The sequence below is a fragment of the Crotalus tigris genome, unplaced genomic scaffold (assembly GCF_016545835.1).
Source record: "Crotalus tigris isolate CLP2741 ecotype Arizona unplaced genomic scaffold, ASM1654583v1 scf7180000018030.5226217, whole genome shotgun sequence".
Classification (NCBI taxonomy): domain Eukaryota; kingdom Metazoa; phylum Chordata; class Lepidosauria; order Squamata; family Viperidae; genus Crotalus; species Crotalus tigris.
In genome coordinates this window covers 4,878,272-4,904,933 of record NW_024096786.1, presented here as the reverse complement: position 1 = coordinate 4,904,933, position 26,662 = coordinate 4,878,272, and the positions used below count along the sequence as shown (strand labels likewise).

Below are 26,662 nucleotides of genomic sequence, written 5' to 3'. Positions count from 1 at the left end.
GCAGCAGAAATTACCTTTTTTATTATTCATCTCCATAGAAAAGGTCTCCTGATAAGTTCCTCACCATGCCAACACAAATGTAGAGCTCGACATGTATAACACTGATAGTACTTTGATCACAATCAAGGGAAGAAATCAAGTGGGGACTAAGATCAAAGGCTCTTTGTGGTGATACATAAACTGCAACCTGAATTGTGAAAGGTAGCATTGGTAGCATTTTCACTGAGAATTTGGATGTTTTACATTTTCGGGGTGGTCTCCCATCCATTATGCACACCTTTATACCCACGAGAGTTGAACTCAAGCATTTTAAAGAACAATATGAATTTTTTTCACGATATGGAATCTTTTGTTTCTCGTGATGTGGAGCCAATTTAGACATTAACAGTATTCTTTTAGAATTGCTGTCACTGTGAGTATAACAGTTGCAGTATAACAATTCAAAGAGCAATTATTCACATTTTTCTCAGTTTTATGTAAAACATTCTGATGGTTCACTTGGACCTTTGGTGATTCAGATGCTCTGAGCTTCATGCAGTCTTTTCTAGAAATGATGCGCTATCTTACGAGAACGGCACTATTCCAGCATGCGAAAAAAACGGCACTGAATAATTGGGAATGCATGATAACAATTTGTATCGAAGGTCAAAGAATGTGTGATTTGATTTGCACTCAACTTCAGCACATGAATTCAATTTTGATTAATTTTAAGTTTCTCTAACTACTGTCAAAGAATTTTAATCTGTAAGTATCCTTCAAAACGTTTTTCAGGCAACAATTAGATTTTATTCCTATGACCATATTTTCTTGAAAAGAGAAGCCAATCTGAAAGAGTTTGATAAAGACAAAAAATTAAGACGTCTATGTATATACAGGTATTCCTCAATTTACCACCATTCGTATAGTGACTGCTTGAAATTACAACAGTATTGGAAAAAGTGACATGATCGTTTTTCACACTTAGGATGGTTGCAGGATCCCCAGGGTCACGTGATCAAAATTCAGACCCTTGGCAACTGACTCATATTTATTGACAGTTGTAGTGTCCCGGGATTAGGTGATCACCTTTTGTGACCTTCTGACAAACAAAATCGAGGGAAAAGCCAGATTTATTTAAGAACCGTGTTTTACTAACCTTATGACTGCAGTGATTCACTTAACAACTGTGGCAAGAGAGGTTGTAAAATGGGGCAAAACTGACTTAACAACTACTTGACTTAACAACTACTTGTTTAGCAATGGAAATTTTGGGCTCAATTGTGGTCATAAGTTGAGGACTATCTTACACGTAGCTACATATATTTGTTTTTGTTTTGTTTTCCACTTCAGTTTTTTCATTTGGAAAGTTTCTTACACTATTTGAGGATTTTTTCCCCTGTTTTTTTTATTTCTAATTCTAAATTACTGTAATAAAATAAAAAAAAATTTATTATAATTGTACAATTATCAAAATAAATATCTAAGTACAATGTGATGCCATAAAGAGTAAACCAGTTAGGACAGTTGCCAGAATTTTTAAATTTAAGGAGGCTGTTTCGACATTGGGGACAACAATTATGCTTTTCCGAATTTCCCTGTACAAAATGATACAGTAACATAAGCAGCTGTAAAAACAGAATCTTTCCAATGGAGGCATATCTTAGCATCACAGCTGTTCAGTTTAGGGAAAACATATTTTATAGTGTCAATTATGAACTCCAAATAGAAAAAGATCAGCCACCTTATTTGACTTGGCTGCCACCTGCTGGAAACCTGTAGAGTACTGGAAGCTGGATTCTAATTGAGTCAGAGAAATTGCAATGCTTTTGCATTACATAGAATGCCAGAATTTGCACTCAGTATCCTCAAGTCAATTGCTGGAGCCAAAACTTAAAAAAAAAAGCCCACGATGACAAAGCTTCCCTCGGCTTCATCAGCACTGACACTTCCTTGGTCCTGTTGCCAATGAATGAAAATCAACATCATCATCAACAACAAGGGGATTCATTTGGTGTCTCTGGGAAGATGTTTCAACATATTTGATTGATAAAGCATGACAGTGACAATGAACATATATTGGCAAGTACAATGCAGTTTATGTCAAGCAAGTGGTGAACAGATCAGATTTTGCTCTTCAGTAGGGGGAACAGTAAACAGACTCTGCTCTGAAAATTGAAACTTGAGTCAGAATGACGAATGGAAAAAACATCTGAAAAACTCTTGTTTTGGGAGAGATACTTTCAGCTTGCAAGATTCTTACAATTCTAATCTTACAATAAAGTTAGTATTCACTGCATGCTTCTTGTCTGGACTACCTCAAAGGGTTAAGAGCAGGTCACTAAGAAATATATGAATAGGAGAATTTTTTTTTTTGCTCAAAGCATGTGAATAAGTGAACAGGCTTATGTAAATACGGAGTTGAAGATCGGTGGCTGAGTATATGGAAGAAGTAAGGCATGTAGGAGAATAAAATGAATGCTTTGTGAATGGCTCAACATGGAATACAGTAGAGAGGAAGACAAGGATGCTCACAATGGAGAATACAACAGGCTGTTTGCATAGTGTGCTGTGGCTGCTAGACCCAGCATATTGCTTTTGATGTGTATTCCCCATTGTGGACCTTTTTTACTCTCTTATAGTCCCTTCTCCCCATTGAATATAAATAGAAAGATTAATTCCATTCTTGTTCATTATCCCAGCAGGTGTGAAACTGATTAATCTTGTCAGTGTCAAGCTGGTTACCTCAATACCCAAGGGATGACCATTCCAAGGTGTCTGGGAATGAGGAAAAAGAAAGCACAGTTCTCGTCATGTGATTTCCCACTAAGTAACTGCTTTGCTTAGTGATGAAGTTGCCAATCCTAATTGTGGTTGCTAAATGAGAACTATCTGTATACAGCAAGATATGTATACAGCAAGGTCAGAAAATAGAATAAATATATGAATCAGAATACTTTGGTAAAATGTCTACTAATGATGTGGGAATGGGCAGAGAAATTTTAATAACAGTGTGTGTGTGTGTGTATGTCTGTAGAAAGCTAGTGGTATGTGCGTGCAGTACAGTGCAGTGAATTTTGCAATCCATAATTTATGCCTTTACTGCAATATATGCACTCAACCAAATGGAACTTATTAAAAATGGTTAGAAACTAGGACATAGTGAAATGTGGACCCAGCTAGTAAATCTAGAGATGAAGTAATATATACTTTGTTTATAGTTTTTTTTAATGCTACATTTTTGAAGGAACAAATGCTTTTATAACATATTCAAAATTCTGAATGAGCCATAAAAATGACAAGTAGCAAATAAACTAGGGAGAAAAGTATTACACCCTTGATATATTTACCGTTGTCTGGAGTTGCTTCATGTTCCATGACAAGCTCATAGTCATGACCCCTTTTCTTTGAAGAAGGCACTGCAAGGAAACTTTCAAAGGTCCTTGGACGCCCAAAAGTAATATTTTTTTCCCATCTAGGGTAGTACGTGCTGAAAGCAAAAGACAACAATTGTTCTTATTATCTAGAGTAACAGCAAATTACTAGAGAAACAAAATGAAACAAAACATATTATCATGGGAGCTCAGTGTTCCTAAACTGATCTCTCATGTGAACAACTTATAGGATAACAGGATAGACCAACACTAGAGTTTAGGAATTTTTCCTGTGACCAAGACTATTGCGATGAAGAGCAGGAGATACCTGATTAAGTTTGATAGACTAATAGACTAGAAGTAGGTTGTTATGCATGTATAGGAGGAATGGTGGTTTTGGTGTGAATAGCAGAACTATTAATGACAACTTTAACAACATTAATGAAATCCAGTTTGGTGTAGTAATTAAGGTGCTGGCTGAGAAACCAGGGGACTGTGAATTCTCGGCCTCCCTTAGGCATAAAAGTCGGATGGGTGACTTTGGGTCAATCACTCTCTCTCAGTCTCACTCAACTCACAGTTTGTTGTGGGAAAATAAAAGGAAGATTAGTCATGTTCACCACCTTCAATTACATATATATTAAAAAGGTGAAATAAAAAGATAATATACCAAATTAAAGATAATACATATTTTACTTATAGATGTTGCTTGTTTAATCACCTTAATTGCATCCAGTGCCAAATAGATACATGTGGTATCATATTTCTTTAATTTACAATTGCAATTTCTTACTTCTACACTGTCAAGCCCCCAAAGGCTTGCCATACGAACAGGGACGGGGGAGCACGGATAACAACCTACCAGCCCGAGAAGCAGCTGAGCAGTACCCCGCCACGCCCCACGGCTGCACCAACCGAACTTCAACCGTGCAGACGTCTCCACACGCTACACAACAGACGCCAGCAAAACCCCAGAGACGCCCGTTGCCGACAGCGCCGGAGGGCCACGAATGCCAATTGCGGTCTGCGGAAAGGAGAGCGGCGGCTGGGCCATCTGGGGGCGGGAGGACTGCACTCCGGCGGCCAGACCCAGCAAAGGGGAGTGGGGGGCTGTCTCTTAGCGACCAGGACGGTAGGCAGGGCAAGTTAGGCGGCGGGCAACTAACGCGCAGATCGGGCGCACGGACAACGGGGGGTGGGGGCGGAGTTCCGTCGGGGAAAGGGAAAGCACAGGGAAAGGGTGGAGCATTTATTCATTTGGAACGGATGGTGGTTTGGAACCGGGGGCGGACTCACAGGGTGGAGCACGCCGATATATGGCGGTGGGAGGAAACTAACCCCAGTGCTGACTTTGTCTCACTTGCATAATAAAGTGCTTGTTGGGTGTCAGTGTGTGCCGGTCTTCTTTGCCTTCGCGCTACGGACGACAGCGGATATTCTGACATAAAGTCAGCACTCTTCTAACGTTTCTCCAGCCTCCAGCTCCCACGTGCAGTGGAAGGCTAAGGTATGGCGGAGGGAACGCAGGGCCCCGCCCTGGCCGAGGTGGTGACTGACGGGGCTGTGGATGCGGTCCCGGCGTCGGAGGCGGCGGCGGCCCAGCCGGTAGTGCGGCCGAAACTGCTACTACCTGCAATCACGGGACTCGACGTGGGGGAGGCAGGGGCCGCTAAGCCACAGGAGGAGTGGTGGCAAAGCCCGGCGGTAACGGGATTGCAAACCGAACAACTACTAACACCGAAGCCGAAGCCCGGTCATTCGGGGTGGAGGGAGAGACGCGCCACCATGGAGGATGATGAAGACTGGAGCTACTCTACGGCCCCGGGCCAGGAGACCATGGATATATTGCGCCATCGGTTTGGCAAGGCAAGTTATAGGGGCGCCGCCAATATGTGGCAATCGGAAGGGGATGCTGCGGGCCGTACCCCCTCATCTAGGTTCCGCCTGAGTAGTCCGCGGCTGCGGTTGCCTACTCCCACGGGTGGGTTGAGAACCCTGGGTCTCCCTTCGACCAGGCCGCCGGGTCAGGCGCACTCAGCTCGGCCGGACGGCCCCAAGGATGTGGCAAGAGGTCCAGCGAGGCCAGGGGGTGTGGAGCAGCAGGGCTTCGCGGCCGGGTATCCGAACCTCGTGCCAGGCCAACCCCAGGGGCCGTGGGGGCCAGGCTATCCATGGGGGGTTCCTCCTATTCCGGTCACCTTTGATGGGAACCCCGACCACCTGGCAATGTTCTTGGGCCAGGCCATAAGCCACCTGGACCAGTTTGCACAGCTATATGTCTCCCAATGGGCTATGGTCGGCGCCATTACCGCCGCCTTATGCGGAGAGGCGGCTGCATGGGCAGCCGACCTGTACAGTGACCATGCCCGAGAGTTGGGGAATGCGGGGCTGTTCCTGGACGCTCTGCATGGGAGATTTGAGGATCCCACCCGGGCGCAGAGGGCCGAGGCAGACCTGCTGGCGCTCCACCAGGGGAACCGCCCAGCCGTCGAATACGTGCGGGAGTTCCAGAAGTTAGCCGGCCGGTTGCAGTCCTCATGGCCGGAGCGGATGTTGGTACATCAATTCAGAGCAGGCCTAGACTATGACCTACGGCAAGCCTGCGTGTACCGGGGTGTGCCCAACAGATTGAGAGACTGGTTTAGGGTGGTGGTCGAACTCGAGGCAGGCCTTAAGGCTGTATATCGAGGGATCGGGGACGTCCCGCGACCGCGGCGTCCCGGAGAGAGGCCTCGCGAGGGAAGCCAGGACCAACAGCGGATAACGCCAAAACCACCCGGGGTGTCAAAAGAAGCCGGCTTCCGATGTTTTCACTGCGACCAACCAGGCCATCGAGCAGCCGACTGCCCAGCACCCAGCCCCCGTAAGGCCGCAACAATTGGTAGAGCCACGCCCGTAAAGAAAGCTACGGAGAGTTCGAGGGCGACTATTCAACAGCCAACCCCAGGGGCGAACAAGGGGTCTCCGGTCAGGGCGGAGTCTACGGCCATGGCACGATACCAGCTGGGAGACGAGGAGGATGGCCCTGACAACGTATTGGCCGATCCAATGGTGAGTGACTCTATTAATCCATTCATCCTCCCTATAGTCCTCACGAGTCTGGTAACAAGGGTACAGAAGGCGTGTCAGGCCTTGATCGATACGGGGTGCACGCGGTGTCTGATGAGTAGGAAGGTAGCGGTGGACAATGGGTTCCGGATACATCCATTACTGCAACCGATACGGTTCGAACAAGTGGATGGGTCCCTGTTGGGAGGAGTCCCCGCAACTCACGTGACGGAACGGGTACGCATGGACCTAGGAGATCATTGGGAGGTGTTGCGGTTCATTGTGGTGCCCGTTTTGGCTGAGACTGTCATATTAGGGTTGTCCTGGCTGGACAAATGGACCCCAACCATTTGGTGGGAAGGAGGGTACCGTAAGGTGCGTCTGGGGAGGGGCCCAACGCCAGAGACTGGCAGTAATGGAGGCCAGTTGCCTGAGGCCCAGGAGGTAACGGCGCGACTCCAGGAGGAGGGGGGGAAGTGACGTACCCTGAGGAATATAGGGATTTAGCAATGGTCTTCAGCGAGGAGGAGTGTAATCACCTGCCCCCTCACCGGTCAACGGATTGCGCCATAGAGCTCTTGCCGGGGGTTAAACTCCCGAAACCCCGGATGTACGCTATGACATCACCAGAGGTGCAGGAACTCCGTAGATACATTGACCAGAATTTGGCGCGGGGATTCATCCAGCCTGCTAGGTCCCGAATAGCGGCTCCCGTACTTTTCAAGGAAAAGAAGGATGGGTCGTTGCGCTTATGTGTCGACTTCCGAGGGTTAAACGCAGTATGTGTCGAGCATGTATACCCCCTCCCCCTAATGAAGAACTTGTTAGCGCATTTGGGAACGGGACGCATATTTACCAAATTGGACCTACGGGAGGCTTACTATAGAGTACGAATCAAGGCTGGCGACGAGTGGAAAACGGCATTTAACTGTCCGTTGGGTAGCTTCCAGTTTCGCGTCATGCCGTTCGGGTTACGGGGGGCCCCGGCGGTGTTCATGCAGTTGATCAATCAGGTGTTGCATGAACACCTATACCGCGGGGTACTCGTGTACCTAGATGATATTCTAATATATACCGCAACAAGGGAGGAGCATGTCAGTCTGGTGAGGCAGGTGCTGCGGAAGTTACTGGAAGCACAGCTTTATGTGAAGTTGTCTAAGTGCGAGTTCCACCGGGAGCGACTAGATTATCTGGGCTACCGTATATCGGGGAGCGGGGTGGAAATGGATCCGAGCAAGGTGCAAGCAGTACAGGAATGGCAAGCGCCCCAGACGAGACGCCAGCTGCAAAGTTTTCTCGGATTCGCAAATTTTTACCGCCAGTTCATTCCGTCATTTGCCACCGTGGTGCATCCCCTCACGGAACTGCCGCGGACAAGACACCTGGCGGCGAGACCTCGCCCGAGCCAACGAATAGAGTGGACTATGAGTTGCCAAAAGGCATTTGAGACTGAAAACGTTATTTGCCAAAGAGCCCGTATTGCGCCACCCGGACCAGAGTGCCCCATTCGTGGTACAGGTGGACGCAAGTGATGTGGCAGTGGGGGCGGTGCTGTTGCAGAAGAACAGTGGAGGAGCGTTGCAGCCATGTGCCTATACCTCGCGGAAATTCACGACGGCCGAGCGTAGCTGGACCGTCTGGGAGAAGGAGGCCTTCGCGATCCGCTGGGCTCTGGCAACATGGAGGCATTTGTTAGAAGGGGCCAAGCAGCCGTTTGAAGTGTGGACAGACCATAAGAATTTGGAGGCGCTACAGACCCCGAGGCGCTTAGCCCCCAAACATGTCCGGTGGGCCCAATATTTCAACCGGTTTCGGTTCACACTGAGGTATGTGCCGGGAGGGAAAACTTTTTGGCCGACGCATTGTCGCGGATGCCGCAGTACCATAGCAAACGGGAGGAGGTCATACAGGCACTAATGCCACCTCCGCGGCATGAGACCGCTAAGACTGTAAGTCACAGGTCTCAGGTAAGTGACCTAGAGGCCATTAGGGCTGCCCTGCTGACGGATACATGGGCGAATGAGCATTCAGGGTGGTTGACTACTCGGGACGGTGTGGCATGGAAAGGCGATAAGATGTATGTGCCCGAGAGCCTACGCCTAGCCGTGCTCCGACAATGCCATGACGCGAAACAAGCGGGCCATTTTGGGTTCTTAAAGACCCTACATCTGTTACGACGACAATTCTGGTGGCCCAAACTGAAGGTAGATGTGGAACGGTATGTCAGAGGGTGCCACGTATGCGCCAGTGCCAAACCCCAGGTAGGGAAGCCCATAGGGTTATTACAACCAGTGGCTGATCCATCCCGGCCGTGGGAAGAGATCGCCATGGATTTCATTGTAGAACTGCCGGACAACCGGGGCTACAGCGTGATATGGACCGTGATAGATCTCTTCTCCAAACAGGCGCATTTTATCCCATGCAAGGGCCTGCCATCAGCGCGGCGGTTGTCACGGTTGTTTATTCAACACATTTACCGATTCCATGGCATACCCAGGAGAATTGTATCGGATAGAGGGGTGCAATTCACCGCGAAGTTCTGGAGGGAGTTCGTTCGTACACTAGGGTCCTCGCAGGCGTTGAGTTCAGCGTATCACCCGAGCACCAACGGGGCGGCAGAAAGGGCAAATGCCATGGTGGAAAGATACCTCCGGAGTTATGTGTCATTTCAGCAGACGGACTGGGTGGACCTCTTGCCGTTTGCTGAAGTGGCATATAATAACACCGTCCACAACAGTACGGGCTATACCCCGTTTAAGATAGTGTATGGGATGGAGTTTAACCCCATTCCCGACCTGTCACCAGAGGTAGCTAGCGGCCAGACCCCTCAAACATGGTACTCCCAGATCACAGGGTTGTGGGATCGGGTGAAGGCAGCACGGAGGAAGGCCGAGGCTGCTGCCAAACTCCAAGCCGACAAAAGACGAGCAGAGCACAAACCGTTCCAGGTGGGAGACTGGGTATATTTAGCCACCAAGTATTTACGCTTGCAAGTGCCATGCAAAAAACTGGGCCCGAAATATGTGGGCCCCTTCCAGATCCTCAAAGTGGTCAACCCGGTGACGGTTCAATTACGGCTACCCGCCTCTCTAGGCAAGGTTCATCCCGTGTTCCATAGTAGCCTGCTCAAACCTGCACATAAAAGTCCCTACGCTGACGGGGCACCCGGGCCAATCTCGGGGTCTCATTATGAGGTGCAGGAAGTCTTAGACTCACGTAGGCGTTATGGTAAGACCCAATACCTCCTTCGGTGGAAAGGATACCCGTTGTCGGACGCAACCTGGGTGGGAGAGGAGGATATAAACGCACCTAACCTAATCCGAACGTTTCACCGTAAGTGCCCGGGGAAGCCAGGGCGGGACAGATGCAACGTGGTGTATTCAACCCCTTCCCTTTCCTTTCCAGGGGGACACGTGGTAGAGGGGGCCGCATGTCAAGCCCCCAAAGGCTTGCCATACGAACAGGGACGGGGGAGCACGGATAACAACCTACCAGCCCGAGAAGCAGCTGAGCAGTACCCCGCCACGCCCCACGGCTGCACCAACCGAACTTCAACCGTGCGGACGTCTCCACACGCTACACAACAGACGCCAGCAAAACCCCAGAGACGCCCGTTGCCGACAGCGCCGGAGGGCCACGAATGCCAATTGCGGTCTGCGGAAAGGAGAGCGGCGGCTGGGCCATCTGGGGGCGGGAGGACTGCACTCCGGCGGCCAGACCCAGCAAAGGGGAGTGGGGGGCTGTCTCTTAGCGACCAGGACGGTAGGCAGGGCAAGTTAGGTGGCGGGCAACTAACGTGCAGATCGGGCGCACGGACAACGGGGGGTGGGGGCGGAGTTCCGTCGGGGAAAGGGAAAGCACAGGGAAAGGGTGGAGCATTTATTCATTTGGAACGGATGGTGGTTTGGAACCGGGGGCGGACCCACAGGGTGGAGCACGCCGATATATGGCGGTGGGAGGAAACTAACCCCAGTGCTGACTTTGTCTCACTTGCATAATAAAGTGCTTGTTGGGTGTCAGTGTGTGCCGGTCTTCTTTGCCTTCACGCTACGGACGACAGCAGATATTCTGACATACACACTCTATTGAACAGAGGTCATTCTAAATCACACTCTTTCATACACTATAATGTCCTCTCTTTCATTCATTCATCTATTCCATACACAAACACATAAAACTCATTTCCATTTCGAGTTGCAGGGCATTCAGAAGTTTGGTTCTTCCTTTCTCACTCTAGCATCGCCCCAAGTATGAATCAGCATTTTTAACATTAAAGATATGCAGCACTGGAAATAGTGCTTTAAAACCAATATGGCTAAAATAGGATTTTGAGCTAAGGGCGAACAAATTCAATAAGATGCTTTAAGAGTGTATGGAAATGCTACGCTCCTTAATTCAAGCCTGTATTTTCTTTGGATTGCACAGCTACTCGTGAGCCTAGGAAAACATGCAGCTTTTTTCAGTAGGTGCCACTAGGTTAGGTCCTGTATGTGCCCTTATGCCCACTCCAAAGTAGCTTTTCAGCTTCAAATATGAAATGCCTTAATATCTGTGATGATCACAATATATTAAGAGTCAAAAATATAATGAGACACTCTTAATTCTCTGCCAATTTTTAATGGCTTATTATGTGTAAACTCACAGCTGGCTTAGATGTTCACGAAGAACTCTATCGTGTAGAAGTAAATAAGCAGAAAAATTTTGTGCATATTTATGCATGAAGCACTTTTCTGCTATTCATTAGTCCCATTAACTTTAACAAATGGCACCTACTTTTCAGACTCCTGTAGAAACCTGGAAAATATCGGGCGACATTTAGAAACAGCAAACAGCTCGTTCAGATCATGTTTGAGACATGCATGCGCCTAAATATCATATCTTCTTGCCAGTGATTATTTCGATGATCATGAATGAACTTGTTATGTACCGAGCCTTGCAAACGGCTCGGGCGTTTGCAGGCAGTCCCGGGCAGGTGCAAAGCTGCCCGGGACCAGACAGGCTGTCGCCAGCACCGTGCGCATGCGCGGGTGCTGGCGCGGGAAAAGTAACACATTTACCCGGGAAGCGTCTATATAAGGAGCTGGGAGGTTTGGTGAGCTGCTGAAGCCATCTACTTGTAAGCTGAACGCTGAATAAAGGAAACTGAGAACTTCAACTGCTTCTCGTGTCTGTTTTCCCGCCACGGACTCAACACTGGCGACGAAGGTGGGATGCCTTGCACTACCTGGAAAGGAAGAAGTGTAAGCTTACCCAAGGAGTCCTGAGCGGCGGAAAGGAACGGCGTCGACTCGGCAGCTGCCCGCCAATCCGGTGCGCATTCGGGGGTAGGCTGGCTGATAGACCCGTCTCTGAAGATCTGAAGATGGCGAAAATCGGAAGGCTTTCGGAATTCGACGTCTCACATCCAGAGCGGTGGGAGTCATACGTAGCCAGGGTGGAGAACTACTTCAAGGCAAACCAAGTGAGGGAAGAGAGCTTGAAGGCTGCCACCCTGCTTTGTGTTTGCGGTCAAGACGCCTTCGACATCGCAGAAAACCTTGCAGCACCTGTTCCAGTAGAGTCTGTCAGCTACGCAGATCTGAAGAAGCTACTGAAAGAGCACTTCCACCCCAAGATGTCCGTCATCGCATGGCGCCACACCTTCGAGCAGAGGGATCAACGGCCCGGCGAGTCGGCCAAAGAATTCATCGCCGCATTACGGAAGGCCGCCAAGCACTGCGAGTTCAAAGACCTCGAAGAACGACTGAGGGACCGATTCGTGTGCGGGTTAAGGCATCGAGATCTACAACAGAGACTTTTCGCTAAAGAAGAACTGTCCTACCAAGATGCCTTAAGGGAAGTCACCGCAGAAGAAGCAGCAGGCGGCGCTATCAAGAACATGCGGCCGATCAGAAACAGTCCAGAGGTTGCATCCGTGCACCAGGAAGACGCCCAAAGGAACTCCGAGGAGGATCCGGACGAGGAAGTCGACCGTCTCCACCCCACGACGGAAGAAAAACAGAAGGGAAGCTCTTCAGCTCCGCTCAAGTGCATCGGCTGTGGAGGTCGCCACAGGAGAACCGACTGCAAGTTCCGCTCCGCTACCTGCCGGGCATGCGGCAAACAAGGACACATTGCAGCTGTGTGTCTGGGCCGACGAAAGGTACAACCTCAGGAAGAACCGCGCCTGAAAGGTACCAGATTCCCCAGCCAGAATAGGGTAGGGTTTTGCGCTTCGCGAAGAAGCATCCTTAGGACAGGCACACACAAGCCAATTAAGAAAAAGCTGTCACTCAAGGTGAAGCTACAAGGGGTTCCATTATCTATGGAACTAGACACAGGGTCTGCCTTTTCAATTATCTCCTTGCATACATTTAGGAAGATTTGTTCCGGTAGTGGAACTCAGGCCAAGTTAAGGCCTTCTGACATTGTGTTAACAGATTTTCAAAATTCAAGAGTGTGTGTTAAGGGGGAGGCCACCCTTAACGTACAATACAAGAGTTTTGAAGGTCCACTAGACTTATTAGTAGTAGGGGGTGAACGAATGAGTCTCATAGGACTCGATTGGTTTGAGGCCCTGGGGATACACGTCACAGGACTCAACAGTTTACAAACACTCGACCTACAGGAAGTCTGCAAAGAATTTGCAGATGTTTTCAGCCCCCAGCTGGGCACATTCAAAGGACCCCCTGTGTCCTTAAAGCTAGACCCCACTGTCACTCCCATTAGAATTAAAGCAAGAAGGGTCCCTTTTGCTTTAAAGAGTAAAATTGACACTGAGTTAGACAAACTGATTCAACAGGGAATCCTAGAACCTGTTGATTCCAGTCCTTGGGAGACCCCCATTGTCACGCCTCTAAAGGCAAATGGGGACATTCGCATTTGTGCTGACTACAAATGCACTCTGAATAAGGCATTGCAGCAACATGCCTATCCTGTTCCTGTGGTCAGTCATATTCTGGCCTCCCTCAAGGGGGGGCGCGTTTTTGCAAAGCTTGACCTAGCTCAAGCGTATCAACAGCTGCCTGTTGATGATGATGCTGCTATAGCTCAGACTATTGTGACCCACAGGGGAGCCTTTAAGGTAAAAAGGCTGCAGTTTGGAGTGAATGTCGCTCCTGGGATTTTCCAAAGCGTAATGGAAAACACACTACGGGGTATACCAGGGGTTTGCCCCTACTTTGATGATGTCTTAATTGCAGGAGACTCCACACACATTCTAGCTGAAAGGCTAAGTGCTGTTCTGTTAAGATTTAGGAAGTCAGGCCTCAAGCTCAAAAAAGACAAATGCAAGATTGGGGTGCCTTCTACTGAATTTCTGGGGTTCAAAATTGATGCTGCTGGGATTCACCCTGCTGAATCCAAACTGACAGCTATTTTAGAAGCACCTAGGCCAAAGTCCAAGGCCGAACTTCAGGCCTTCCTGGGCTCCTGAATTTCTACAATTCTTTTCTTCCACATAAAGCTAGTGTAGCTGAGCCTCTTCACAGGCTACTAGACAAACAAGCAGTGTGGCAGTGGTCACATACACATGAGGCTTGCTTTAACAAAGTCAAGGCCTTGCTCACTTCTAACAGTGTACTTGCACATTTCAACGAATCTCTTCCTGTGTGCATCGCATGTGATGCGTCCCCTTACGGGGTAGGAGCTGTCCTGAGCCACCTCAGGTCTGATGGAACTCAGGTTCCTGTTGCATATTACTCCAGAACATTGTCTTCTGCTGAGCGCAACTACGCTCAGATAGACAGGGAGGCTCTGGCTGTTGTCGCTGGAATTAAAAAATTCCACGATTTTCTCTATGGCAGGCATTTCACGGTCTTTACTGACCATAAGCCTCTGCTGGGACTGTTTACCACACGTAAGCAGACTCCCCAAATCATTTCCCCTAGAATGCTTAGGTGGTCTATTTTTCTGTCTGCATATGATTTTTCTTTACTCCACAAGCCTGGGAAAGAAATGGGCCATGCTGATGGCCTCAGTAGATTGCCTCTGCCAGTAGTAGAAGCTGACCCTGCGCCAGCTGTCAACATTCTATCAATCCAAGCCTTGCCCGAGCTCCCTCTTTGTGCCAGGGATGTTGCCGCTGAAACAGGTACAGATCACACACTTTCACGTGTCCGTTCCTGGGTTTTGTCCGGTTGGCCTGAGCACTGCCCTAGTCCTGAGTTTCAGAGTTTCTGGTCCAAAAGAAACGAGTTGTCCCTTTCTCAGGGTTGTCTGCTTTGGGGAAACAGAGTTGTCATTCCCACCTCAATGAGGACTAGGGTCTTAGAATCCCTCCACGAGGGTCATCCTGGCATTGTTCGTATGAAGGCTCTTGCACGCAGCCACTTGTGGTGGCCTGCTTTAGATAAGGATATTGAGGCTAAGGTGCATGCTTGCCACCTGTGCCAACGATCTCGCCCAGAGATGCCTCCAAGCTCCCGTGCATAAATGGGAGGAAACGCAGTCCCCATGGTCTAGGGTGCACATTGACTACGCTGGGCCCTTTCAGGGCCAGTTCTTCTTGGTCCTTGTTGACAGCCATTCAAAATGGCTTGAGGTTGTACCTGTCTCTTCCACCACCACTGCAAAGACTATTCAGGTACTGAGGGGGATTTTTGCTGCACACGGGCTTCCAGATGTCATCGTGTCTGACAACGGCCCTCAATTCCCTTCCTCCGAATTCCAAGCTTTCTTACAGGCTAACATGATTCGTCATGCCACGTCTGCACCCTTCCACCCGTCCACCAACGGTATGGCTGAACGTATGGTGCGCATCACAAAGGACGCCTTGAAAAGACTCACCTACGGGGACTGGCATCACAGGTTGGCTGACTTTCTCCTTTCTTATCGCACCACACCGTCCACTTCTACAGGGAGAAGCCCAGCTGAACTTCGCTGGGGGCGTCAACTTACTACTAAACTTGACCGGTTGCATCCGGACAGACTGCCTTCATCTACTTCACATCCTAGGGCACCTAGACAACTACTTGTGGGTGCCCCGGTTTGGGCTCGCAATTACGGGCCTGGTCATACCTGGGTCCCCGCTTCTATTTCCAGGGTCACAGGTCCTCTCTCCTACGAGGTTGCCCTGGACAACGGTCGTGTCCTGCGTCGGCACATCGACCAACTCCGCCCTAGGCGGGACTTTTCAGATGAGACTCCTGGGTCTTTTCCAGGGGGGAGGGGGACCCTTTGGAGCAAAGGGAAGGGCACGAGCTGCTGCCCATCTCCACTGATGGAGCCACAAATGGCCCATCCCAGGGTTCCGCAATTGCTCCGAAAAGGAATTCATGGAGCTTACCCACACAACAGGCACTCACGCCTACTCCAGCCAGGGAGTCACCCCGGGGGCATACTCACCTTCCACACACATCACACAGCACTCCAGTCACGGAGGATACCCGGGGGCATCCCAACAAATCATTCCCCGCAAGAGAGCTGGCACACAATCCCCAAGGTTGGCCTGACCTTACCCCAAATTCTACAGGGGGTCAAACATACAGGGAGGTGGTCGAGGGACCAAGTCCCGACTACAACACCTCTAGCCCAAATCAGGGAGTAACTGAGTTTTGGGAAAGTACAGGAACCCACACAAGCCCGGACACAGAACGGGGTTCAGGGAATGGTCAGCCTCCTGACAGGTCTTGGACGGACCTAGGAGGTTCAACAGAGACGCCCAGCAGTGGCTATCACTTCAAGGGGCCCGAGGGTCTACAGCTAGGCAGGTCAACCAGGTCACAAAGTGACAGAAGCCCTGGCCTGACGAGCCCGGTGGGCAAGCAAGCAGGCCAGGCATCGGGGCACAGTCCTTGGAAGGCACCAAGGCAAAATAAGGAGAACAGGCTCACATCTCCCTCCAGTCAGGGAACTCATGCTAGTAACCCAGAGCTGAGAAGGTCACAGAGAGCAAAGAAGTCTCCTAAATACTTAGAGGATTACATAACATTGCTGGCTAAACAAAAGCCAGGTAACGATAGGAGCACTGAGAAGCAGAACACTGCATAAAATAAATGTTTATATGTTGGTAGTAGTTTTAGCCCGGGGGAAAGGGGTGTTATGTACCGAGCCTTGCAAACGGCTCGGGCGTTTGCAGGCAGTCCCGGGCAGGTGCAAAGCTGCCCGGGACCAGACAGGCTGTCGCCAGCACCGTGCGCATGCGCGGGTGCTGGCGCAGGAAAAGTAACACATTTACCCGGGAAGCGTCTATATAAGGAGCTGGGAGGTTTGGTGAGCTGCTGAAGCCATCTACTTGTAAGCTGAACGCTGAATAAAGGAAACTGAGAACTTCAACTGCTTCTCGTGTCTGTTTTCCCACCACGGACTCAACAGAACTCATAAACTTGCAACCCACAATTTATTCCTAGTGGGGATTGTGCAAGAAACAATGGGAAGCTCACAGGCAAACCAATAAAGAAAGAAGAAGGATTGGGCAATTTAATTTTTCTTTTTATATGTTCTTTTTTCTGCTTGTCAGTACTGTAAAGGGAAGGTAGAAGCAACAGCTTTCTCATCATTTTTCTCTGAGTAGCATCAATATTTTATGCCCAATAGCAATTCCGATACAAATAAATGGCATAGCAGAAACCACTGCCAATTCCATTGCAAATAAGCATTTGCAATTAGTAGGACACTACATTTGTACCACTTACTTTTAGTAAATAATACTGATTCTGATTTAGCTGAACAACGAATTTGCTGCTTATTTAAAATAAAAAAGTTATCATTGGGAAGTTATATTTCATTCAGGCAGGTCAAACATGAGTCAAGACAAACTAAGAACAGTGATCTGAGATAATAAATATAATTTACTACTGTTTTGTACCTTGGTTTTCCAGAAGTTTGATCACTGCTCTGGCAGTAGGGGGAACCACGCATTCATGTATGTCTCCATGCACTAATCTTGCCAAATTAAAATCTGTTATTCTGCAACAAAAATAAGGGAATGTGACAGTCCTCAGCAATTTATGTATGAAAATGCAAGCAAAAACTTTGGTTTTATTTTTAAAAGAAAAAACACGATACAAGGACAATGCAAAGGCTTCAGAAGCAAGCTAATCATAAGAACTTAGTCCAGCTCTGCCCAGCAGGGTCCTCATATATTCATAAACCATGAAGTCTTAGATTGCCTATCCTTGGTATGCTGATGTTAAAAAAATTATTTATTTCTATCACTGAATCATTTCAATATCTGAAGATATCTTATTTGTATCTTCTGTCCTTCATTCTCCCTGTCCCTCCCACTCCTGGTCCCAACAGCCCAGGCAATTAGTTTGAATACAATTTGGAGGAAAAATGTAGGAGTGACAAATCAGGATTGAAAACTAAAAACTGCACCCCAACACCTGCAAGCAACCACTAACTCCTTTATTCTAGCCTCTGGCTTCTCTAGCCAGCATTTTCGCTCTTTTTGTGGAACCTTTTCTAGATTCTAATTTCTGCCTCTTAAAACTATCCATCCCCCCCCCCCCGCCAGCTCCACTCCACTCCACTTTTTAAGTACAGCAGTTTATACGCTGGTCAAAGCCTAGTGGTCTAAATTCACTTCTGTAAATCACTGGATAGGCAAGTTATTCCCAGTGTTCTTCAGGAGCCACAGCCTGTATCTCTTAAAGACCGCTGCAAAGCTCTTAATCCCTTTGTCACAATGCTACCTAAGCTTTTACACCTGTTTTGCTTGGCCCCAAGAAGATGGGAATGAAGAATATCCCTGAAACATCTAGGTATGACTGAGAGAAATCTGTTATTTGTTTGTATATTAGACATATCTGACTTGTTTTTATTGTTTAAATAATTGGCTTTTGTCATTGCTGGTACAGTGTAGCAGCACAGAAGCATTGGAACAGGATAAAAGATTTTAAGAAGGGCCTTGAAAACAGCATCTGATATCTTTGCGCACTCTCTTTTGTGGGTTTGCAGAATGCCAAGCTCGTGTTCTAACCAACATGATTTACAGAATAGCTTTATATTTAATTTTGGAAAACTTCTACTTATTTTTCCTACTCAATTGATCTTAGGAAGTATGAAATCCATATGCTCGCACCACTTTTCTAAAGATGTAAAATCCAGGTCTGCTCAGCGAAATTTACAAAGTTGAACTTACCCATTCACATCTTTTTCTGGTTTCACAGCATTTAATATTTTGCTTGTGTATGATTCTCTACCAAGGCGGAGGAGGAGGCCATGAATTCTAGGATTCTCATTGAGTTTTGTAATCTCACCTATGACCTAAAAGGTAATGCAAGGTTGACAAAGCCAAATTTTAAAAGAGCCATGTTACCAATTAAAATGTTTTCATACATAAAGTTATTGGAAATTTAAAATATGAAGAAGCTGCCTAACGGCAAATACTCTTTCACTTGCAAAAAATATACTCACAGCTGTGATCATTTGTTAAAAAAAAATCAGTTGCAGCCTTTTTGTGCTTATGTCACATATAGTTAGTCACATGAACTATTCCATGAATCATTCCAGTGTCCAACTGAGAAGTGGTGTTCCATGATAAAAGAACCACATGAGAATGAGGTCACATGAAAGCAGATCAAGGAGATGTGTGGGAGTCAGATACCAGTGCAAAGCTTAAATCTGCAGCAATCGGCAAGTTCAGACAGACAACAGAAAGAGCAGTTATAGCAAAGCTGCACAATTACTGTCAGGAACATTTGATCTATTCAGTAAAAAGAAGGCAACAAAGATAAAATCATAATTTCTGCAAGGAAAAAGTCCAACACATCAGATAAATGAACAAAATGTTGTACATGAAATCTGGACAACATATTCCACTAGAAAATCCATAGGTCATGAACAGACTTGTAAACCACAACAATAGTAGACCTCAGCAAAAATAATAGGAGACTCCTTTTTTCCCCTTACCTATAGAGCTCACTCTACTTGCCTAAATATGATTTAGTAGAATATGGAAAGGGAGGATATTATATGAACGTGAAGAAAGTAGCTGACTGTCTTTTAAGGACTCAATATCTACAAAATGGAAGAAGAGTTATGTGTAAAAGTATATATTAATCAATATTTTCTTCCCACAAGTGTCAGCCTGGGAAATCCATAAGGCAAAAAATACCACAGTTGTGTTCTCTTTTTGCATCTTCCAGCAACTTGCATTCACATGGCATTCAGGCATGCCATCCTTAATACTTGTTAGTGTGTATGTATGTGTATGTGTGCGTATACTCATAAATACACCCTGAGTAAGTTTTTGATTCCTCATAAGTGTCAGAACACGTCCCTGCAATTTTCCTGCCAAGGTATTTCAGAAGTAGCTTGCCACTGGCTGCTTCCTAAGTCTGAGAGAGTAGAACTAGCCCAAGGTCACCCAACTGGCTTTGTGCCTAAAGCAGGACTAGAACTCAAAGTCTCTAGCCTGCTTTCTAGACTCCTGCCTTAAGCACTACACCAAACTGGCTCTTTGTTTCCAGTATTGGGGGCAATTAATAATCATTAAGAGTTGACATTATTAATAGCCATATTCTTTAACTAACTTTCGTTTTTCAGCCTCTCAGAATGGAAGGCCAGGGGACAAAAATATTTGGAAGAACTATAAACAAACAGGCACAAATACATCTGAGATAACCTACAAAGCAAGTGGCAGCATTCAGATGACCTTGGCTAGTCCCAATCAAAGCTAATAGGTTGGATATGGCAAGTGTACTGGTAGAGAATGAGAATGGTAGAGACAGAAAATGAAGTGGCTGGATGGAGTCACTGAAGCAGTAGGCGTGAGCTTAAATGGACTCCAGAAGATGGTAGAGGACAGGAAGGCCTGGAGGAACGTTGTCCATGGGGTCCGGATGGATCGGACACGACTTTGCAACTAACAACAACAACAATGGTATGTGGGGAGGAGGGGAGGAAGAGTTGCTTAGGGAACAATCAGATAAGGACAGCAACTTAATGAAGAGTGAGAAACAAACATAGAAATGATCCTCCCTAATTTATCAGGCTATAAAAAGAGATGGTGAAAGATTTCAAGTTTCAGACTTGCATGATTCTGTTAGCATTACAATGACACAGAATTAGGTCATCGAGCCATGTTCCCTTTCTGATCTACCTGTTAAGGCTGACAGCAAGCCATTGTGAAAGAATAGCATAATAATTTGATGAAAACATTCTGAAAGAAAACACTAATAAGACACTTCTAGATTACCATCGTGGGTACATCCATGTGGGCACCAGAAATAAAGCTTACCTCAAAAGAGAGCTTATATTTCCATTGCATTCTGTCAACTAGCTAGATCTGAAAACTTTGATAATGTTTTGTGGATAAACTTGCCAGAACATTCAATTAAGTTTCAGACGCACTTATTAGTTTGTATCTAGTTTAATCTGAGGGACTGAAACATGAAAATAATCCCGTGCTGGCAGAAACCATAGCAGAACCCCAGGGAAAAAACACTACAATATTAACAAGCAAAACTTTTTTGTGGAATCCTGCAGGAAACTTTTTTTGGTAAACTCTGTACTTACTATTAATTAGGTCTTTATATATGTCAACTATGATTCACATTCAATAATAGATGTCTTTTCATAAATCCACATTTTTGTTAAAATATATAAAATTGTATATGCCTGTCTACACAAGTGCAAGTCCCACTACATTTTATGGTTTATTCCCAGATAACTGGATATAGCACCATAGCTTTAATTTCTTTTTGAAATCCTGTTGATTTATTGTTTGATTATAAACTTAGATCAGATAATTTCCATATCTAATAGAGAAAAGCTTATCTTTTCAAATGTAGCTTTTGACATCTCTCAAAAAGCTACATTTAAGAAAAATAACAATTTATGCATAGAACTGGTTATTTTTGCACAAGGAGTCTTTGAATTTATGCCACACTGACAGTTTTTGTTGTTGCTCATTTTGTAGTCATCCCATTGTAAAATCAGTACATACAAATTATATAAAATAGAGCATGAGATTACTGCAGTGATAGTCCTGAAAATAATTTCCCCAATAATACTGAGTAGAAAACTTTTTTATTTGATCATTTGAACATTTTACATTCAATAGCTATTAGATTCTGATCGATAAAGTACCTTCTGATAGCAAAGCAGAAGTAAATAAACAGCTGTAGTAGTTTTTATTTCAGTAGAACTAAAGATGTCATATTTAAATATCTCAGTGAGATTTTATTTGGACTGAATGTGTTTATGAACAAAGCAACTGCAGCTATAAAACGCATATGCAAGTAATACTATTTTATTCACTAATTTAATTGAATCCTGTAGCTTTTCAGAAAGTAGAGCAAACTTGCATAGGATTGAGATAATTATTCCTAAGATTATATTAAAGAATGGTACCCAGTGTTTTCCAAGATATCAAAGAGTTTATTAATCCAACAATACAGAATATGTAAATAAGTAGAATTTTACCTCATCTTCAGTACTCTCAAGGGGAAGACAAATATGAACAATATCCACACCAATCTATAAAAGAAATGAGTGGATTTTAAATTTAACTCAACCATCTTTCAATACTTAAATTGTTTTTAGTTGTGGAACATTTTTTCCATATTTTTACCTCTTTAGCAACGTTTCTGATAATTTCTTGTCCCAAATAATCATCATCAACCTTGAATAAAAAAAGAAAAGGAATATAAAATTATAATAGGCTAAATAAAATATTCTGGAAAAGCAATGATCTGTCAGTCATAAAAGTAAAAGTGACAAGAAATCACATATTTGAAATTCAGAATATGATTAACTGAACTGAATAGAAAATACTTGAATTCCATGATTAACGTATCAGAAGCAAAGTTAGACAGGATTATCAAACATCTTTCACAAGATCCATGATAAGGAATTGCTTTGCAAATTTTTGAAATTATTTTAGCAAAGTCTGACCCTTTCACATTTCAGACAAATGGCTCTCTTCTTAAAAACTTCCAGTGTTGGAGCATTCACAGCTTCTGGAGGCAGGTTTTTCCACTGGTTAATTGTTCTAACTGTCAGGAAGTTTCTCCTTAGTTCTATGTTGCTTCTCTCCTTGATTAGTTTCCATCCATTGCTTCTTGTCCTGCCTTCAGGCACTTTGGAAAATAGCTTGACTCCCTCTTCTTTGTGGCAGCCCCTGAGATATTGGAATACTGCTATCATGTCCCCCCCTCGTCCTTCTCTTCATTAAACTAGACATACACAATTCCAGCAGCCTTTCCTTATATGCTTTAGCCTCCAGTCCCCTAATCATCTTTGTTGCTCTTCTCTGTACTCTTTCTAGAGTCTCAACATCCTTTTTACATCGTGGTGACCAAAACTAGATGCGGTATTCCAAGTGTGGCATAATGCATACATGGTGGTTTCCTTTACCGAAGATGAAACAATATGGCACAATAAGAAACTGTAGCGTAGTGCAGCTTTTTACACCTGATTCCATAAAGATGTGTTGGATTTCAATTCCTACAACTCCAAGACTGTGTGAACAATGGAGGGCAACAGACTGCCTGCCATTGGCGTAAACCCAATGGAGCATTTGTATAAGTTATGACAATTCCCCTTTCAACTTGTCTGGCAATCCATACTGAATTATGTTCTGAAGCAGCAGAACAAAGGAAGGGATATCACCAGATCCAAATCATGCGATTCTTATTGAGAATGAAAAATTTAAACTCATCTGAAATTTTATTGCAATATATTACATCCACCAATTAAAGAAATATAATAATATATTATTCTTACCAGCTATCTATTCAACATGCAACAGAAACTCTTATAAAATCTATCTCAACTTTCCAGTTGTCATATAGATTTTAATGCCACTGTATATTTATAGATTTTTATTTCATCAGCAGTTATAGTCATATGAATATTGTGACTCCATAATATTCCTTTATTCCACAAAATACAGCCCACTTTTGAAACACAAATCCTGCAGGGTTTATTTTTGCCTTACCTGTATAACAGAAAGTGTTGGCTTAAATCTGGGGTGTTCTTGCTTCAATAAATTCAGGGCTTTTCTTGAGGTTTCAATAATTTCTCTTGAAATAATAATAATAAATGTATTAATGGGTAATATTATTTTCTTGTCAGATAATATCTTTATGGATTTCAGTCTCAGTCATACTTCATTTCAACATAAATATGCAATGCATGTTAACAATGTTACATGTACATCATTATATATCTTAAAGGAAATATATTTTTCTGCCCTTTTTAATATTTCCTTCTCTGGGGCTGACTTCCCACAATATGTTGACTGAGCATAATATCACCACCCACAATAAGTCTCAAGTTGCCTCATCAGACAACAAACTTCGTAAGCTAATAATTCATTTTTTTTTTTTTTTGCCCCTTGTAATTTGTTGGAGAATGCTGTTCATCAGGCACTTCTAGGGCAACTTTTAGCAAGTAAGAGAGAGGTATTTAGGTATTTATTAAGCAATATTTCAAAAGGATTATAGCACGATAAGCTACAAAACTGCAAAAAAACTTCTCTATTTTTGCCAGTTTGTGTTGTGTAGTCTTGATATTCCATAGTTTATGGTGCTGCCTGATAAGAAATCTTCAGTTTCTCAAAAGTAGGTTTTCACCAAATCATAATCGTCTTACAATGCAATTCAATACATACTATATCCAACGTGAGTCGTTTTAAAGTTCAAAGGGACCCGTCTGTAGTTACAGACTTACATCTGCAAAGAAAGCCAAATCTATTGAGCTGTCAAGCATAAGGACTGTCCCTTCAAAACCGCAAGTCAGTATAAACTCCACTCGACAAATATTACAAATCAAATCTTTATTTATCCAAGGCCAGCGCAGAGTATACAAATGATATCAAAGGCTGAACGACAACATGTGCTATTTTCCTCGCCAGCTTTTCGAAAGTCGTAAAACCCATTCGACAAGCGAAACTCAAGCGATAATTGCCCCTGACTTTAAAGAGAAAAGGGACAGGAAATTAAAGATAAACAGCCCTAAATGGCTGCAACCGCAACAACACACACACAAACAGCTGGCTCGACAGCCGCTGTACGTGGCAAAGCTTTGAAGTTCCCACTTAGTCAGCTAACATTCCACATTCTGTAAGCCGGCAGAGCAAAAAAAAAAAAAAAGGATAGTCACGTGGTCTGGGGAAAACCGCGCCTTTCCCTTCCTTCGGGCTGATTGGCTCCGAGAGCCGCCACTTCCTCCTCCTCCACGCCAATTTAGAGGCTTTTATTGCATCAGACCCAACAGCGCGAAGGCGGAGTTTGGGAAGTCTCCCACGTGTAGTGCCGGCCGGCCACTTTCTAGTTGTGAAAGAACGAGCGGTGGAATTTGGCATTTTACATTTCCCCCCCGCCCTCCCACACACCGGGGCAGCCGCCTACCTACCTCAACGCGGAGCTCTGAGCGCCTTCGCTGCCGCCGCCGCGTTGCTTCTCGCCGCAGCGCCGCGTGCTGCTTATCCCTCGCTGGGGCGGGAGCGCCGCGGGGCAAGCGGCTGGCACGAAGTGCAGCCGTCCGCGAGGGAAGCTGCCGACGCTTTTCTTTGCGGGCCCCGCTGCTCTCCAGAGCAGGCGGCGTAAGGCGGAAAACCTCATTGCGCGGGGTGGTGGGGGCGGGAGAAGACGGCCGACGAGAGCCCGGTGCTTCCCGGCGGGGAGGAGTAGCTAGCTGGGCTCTGGGAAAGGACGCGGGCGGTGCGGCTGGAAGGGAGGCGGAGTAGGGTGCTGGCCGGACAGCGCTGGGTTGGCTCCAGCCGAGGAGGCGAGGCGGAGCTAAGCTCGGCAGAGGGAGTCGGTTGCACTTCCTTTCCGTTTTGCGGCCTAGAGATAAAGGTCTCTCGGGGTAACCTAAGGTGCTGGCGAGGTTGCAAACTTAGATCGGCGTTGGACGCCCGCTTATCCTTATGTGGGAGACGGACCCGTTGCGTTTCTGGATTCTGAGCGGAGGTCTTTGTCCCGTGGGAAAAGTGGTTGAGGTCTCAATATTTTCAAGTTGCAGATTTGGAGAGAAAACCTACTGAGTCTTTTAAACACAATTCGGCAATGTCTTGATTAACAAATAAAGCCTTCGTGTTGAACGCGGCTCCTGGTGTCTCTGTGACCGTGTTAATATTTGAAAGGGAAATTTTAAGTTCCAACAGTAGCTTGGGAGATAAGAAAACAGACTGGGAGAAAGCTAGAGCAACTTACACGTTTGTTAAGAGAGAGATATGTGATCATGAAGTTACCAGGAAAAAAAATAATTTCTGAGGAGTTGGTTTTTGTTTTTTTTGTATCTACCCCCCAAAGGAAAATAAGTTGAGTATAGGGTTGCTAGACAGAAATTACCAGTTCATTATGCACTATAGGTAGTAGTCCTCAACTTACCATAGTTGGGACCAGAATTTTGGTTGCTAAGTGATATGGTCATTAAGTGAGTCATCATTTGCACAGCCCTGGTTTTATGAACATTACTAGTCATTAAGTGAATCAGGCTTCCCCAATTGACCTTGCTTGCCCAACACTAGCCAGAAGGGTTTCAAATTATAATCACTTAACTTCAGGATGCTGCAAACTTTATGAGTGCCAGTTGCCAAGCTCCCAAATTGCAGTCATGTGTCAGGGTGTGTGACGGTCATAACTTTGAGGACAGGTCATTGGTTACTTTTCTTGAATCCATTAGATTTCTCAACAGTCATAAGTCAAGGACTACCTGTATGTTCTTGGCAAAATTAAAGTGTTCTTTCAATTTCTCAGTGAGGAGAAGTCTTCCTTTTTACGTAGTAACTTCATTGGGGGCTTAGGAAATCATGACTTATACTTGAATGTGGACTGACTCCTGATACCAGATTTCGTCCTAGATAAATTGCTACAAATTATGGTACCATTTTAAAGTTTCCAACACAAGTCAGAACACAGGTAGTCCTCAACTTACGACAACTGAGCCCAAAATTTCTGTTGCTAAGTAAGACATTTAAGTGAATCTCACCCCATTTTATGACCTTTCTTGTTACAGTTATGGCAAGTAAATAACTGCAGGTATTGTTAGTAACACTGTTGTTAAGTCAATCTGGCTTCCCCATCGACTTTGCTTGCCAGAAGCTTGCAAATGATGTTCACATGATCCTGGGACACTGCAACTATCATGAATGAGAGTCAGTTACCAAGCGTCTGAATTTTGGTCACGTAACTATGGAGATGGCAATAATCATAAGTGTGAAAAACAGTCAAAAGTCACTTTTTTCCAATGCCATTGTAACTTCAGTCACTGAACGAACTGTTATAAGTCAAGAACTACCTAATTTTGAGGTAGCATAGATCTGGAATGCTGGAAAATTTAAAACAGCAGTTGGTAGCCAGGAACAGGCAATGATTGCTGTTGACAGT

At 45.5% G+C, this 26,662-nt stretch overlaps 1 protein-coding gene across 1 annotated transcript in view; it reads right to left on the bottom strand.

Moving 5' to 3' along the window:
• MTHFD1L (methylenetetrahydrofolate dehydrogenase (NADP+ dependent) 1 like) overlaps window positions 1-25,319 on the bottom strand; it is a 142,794-nt gene extending 117,475 nt beyond the window's left edge. Inside the window, exons 1-7 of the mRNA XM_039346910.1 lie at window positions 24,684-25,319; window positions 23,266-23,350; window positions 21,898-21,948; window positions 21,750-21,803; window positions 18,463-18,587; window positions 17,185-17,285; window positions 3,327-3,466 (exon numbers count right to left, since the gene is read on the bottom strand). Coding sequence (XP_039202844.1) covers window positions 3,327-3,466; window positions 17,185-17,285; window positions 18,463-18,587; window positions 21,750-21,803; window positions 21,898-21,948; window positions 23,266-23,350; window positions 24,684-24,892 — 765 coding nt within the window. The 5' untranslated portion in view covers window positions 24,893-25,319. The remainder of the gene's footprint in view (window positions 1-3,326; window positions 3,467-17,184; window positions 17,286-18,462; window positions 18,588-21,749; window positions 21,804-21,897; window positions 21,949-23,265; window positions 23,351-24,683) is intronic.
• Window positions 25,320-26,662: the final 1,343 nt, after the last annotated feature.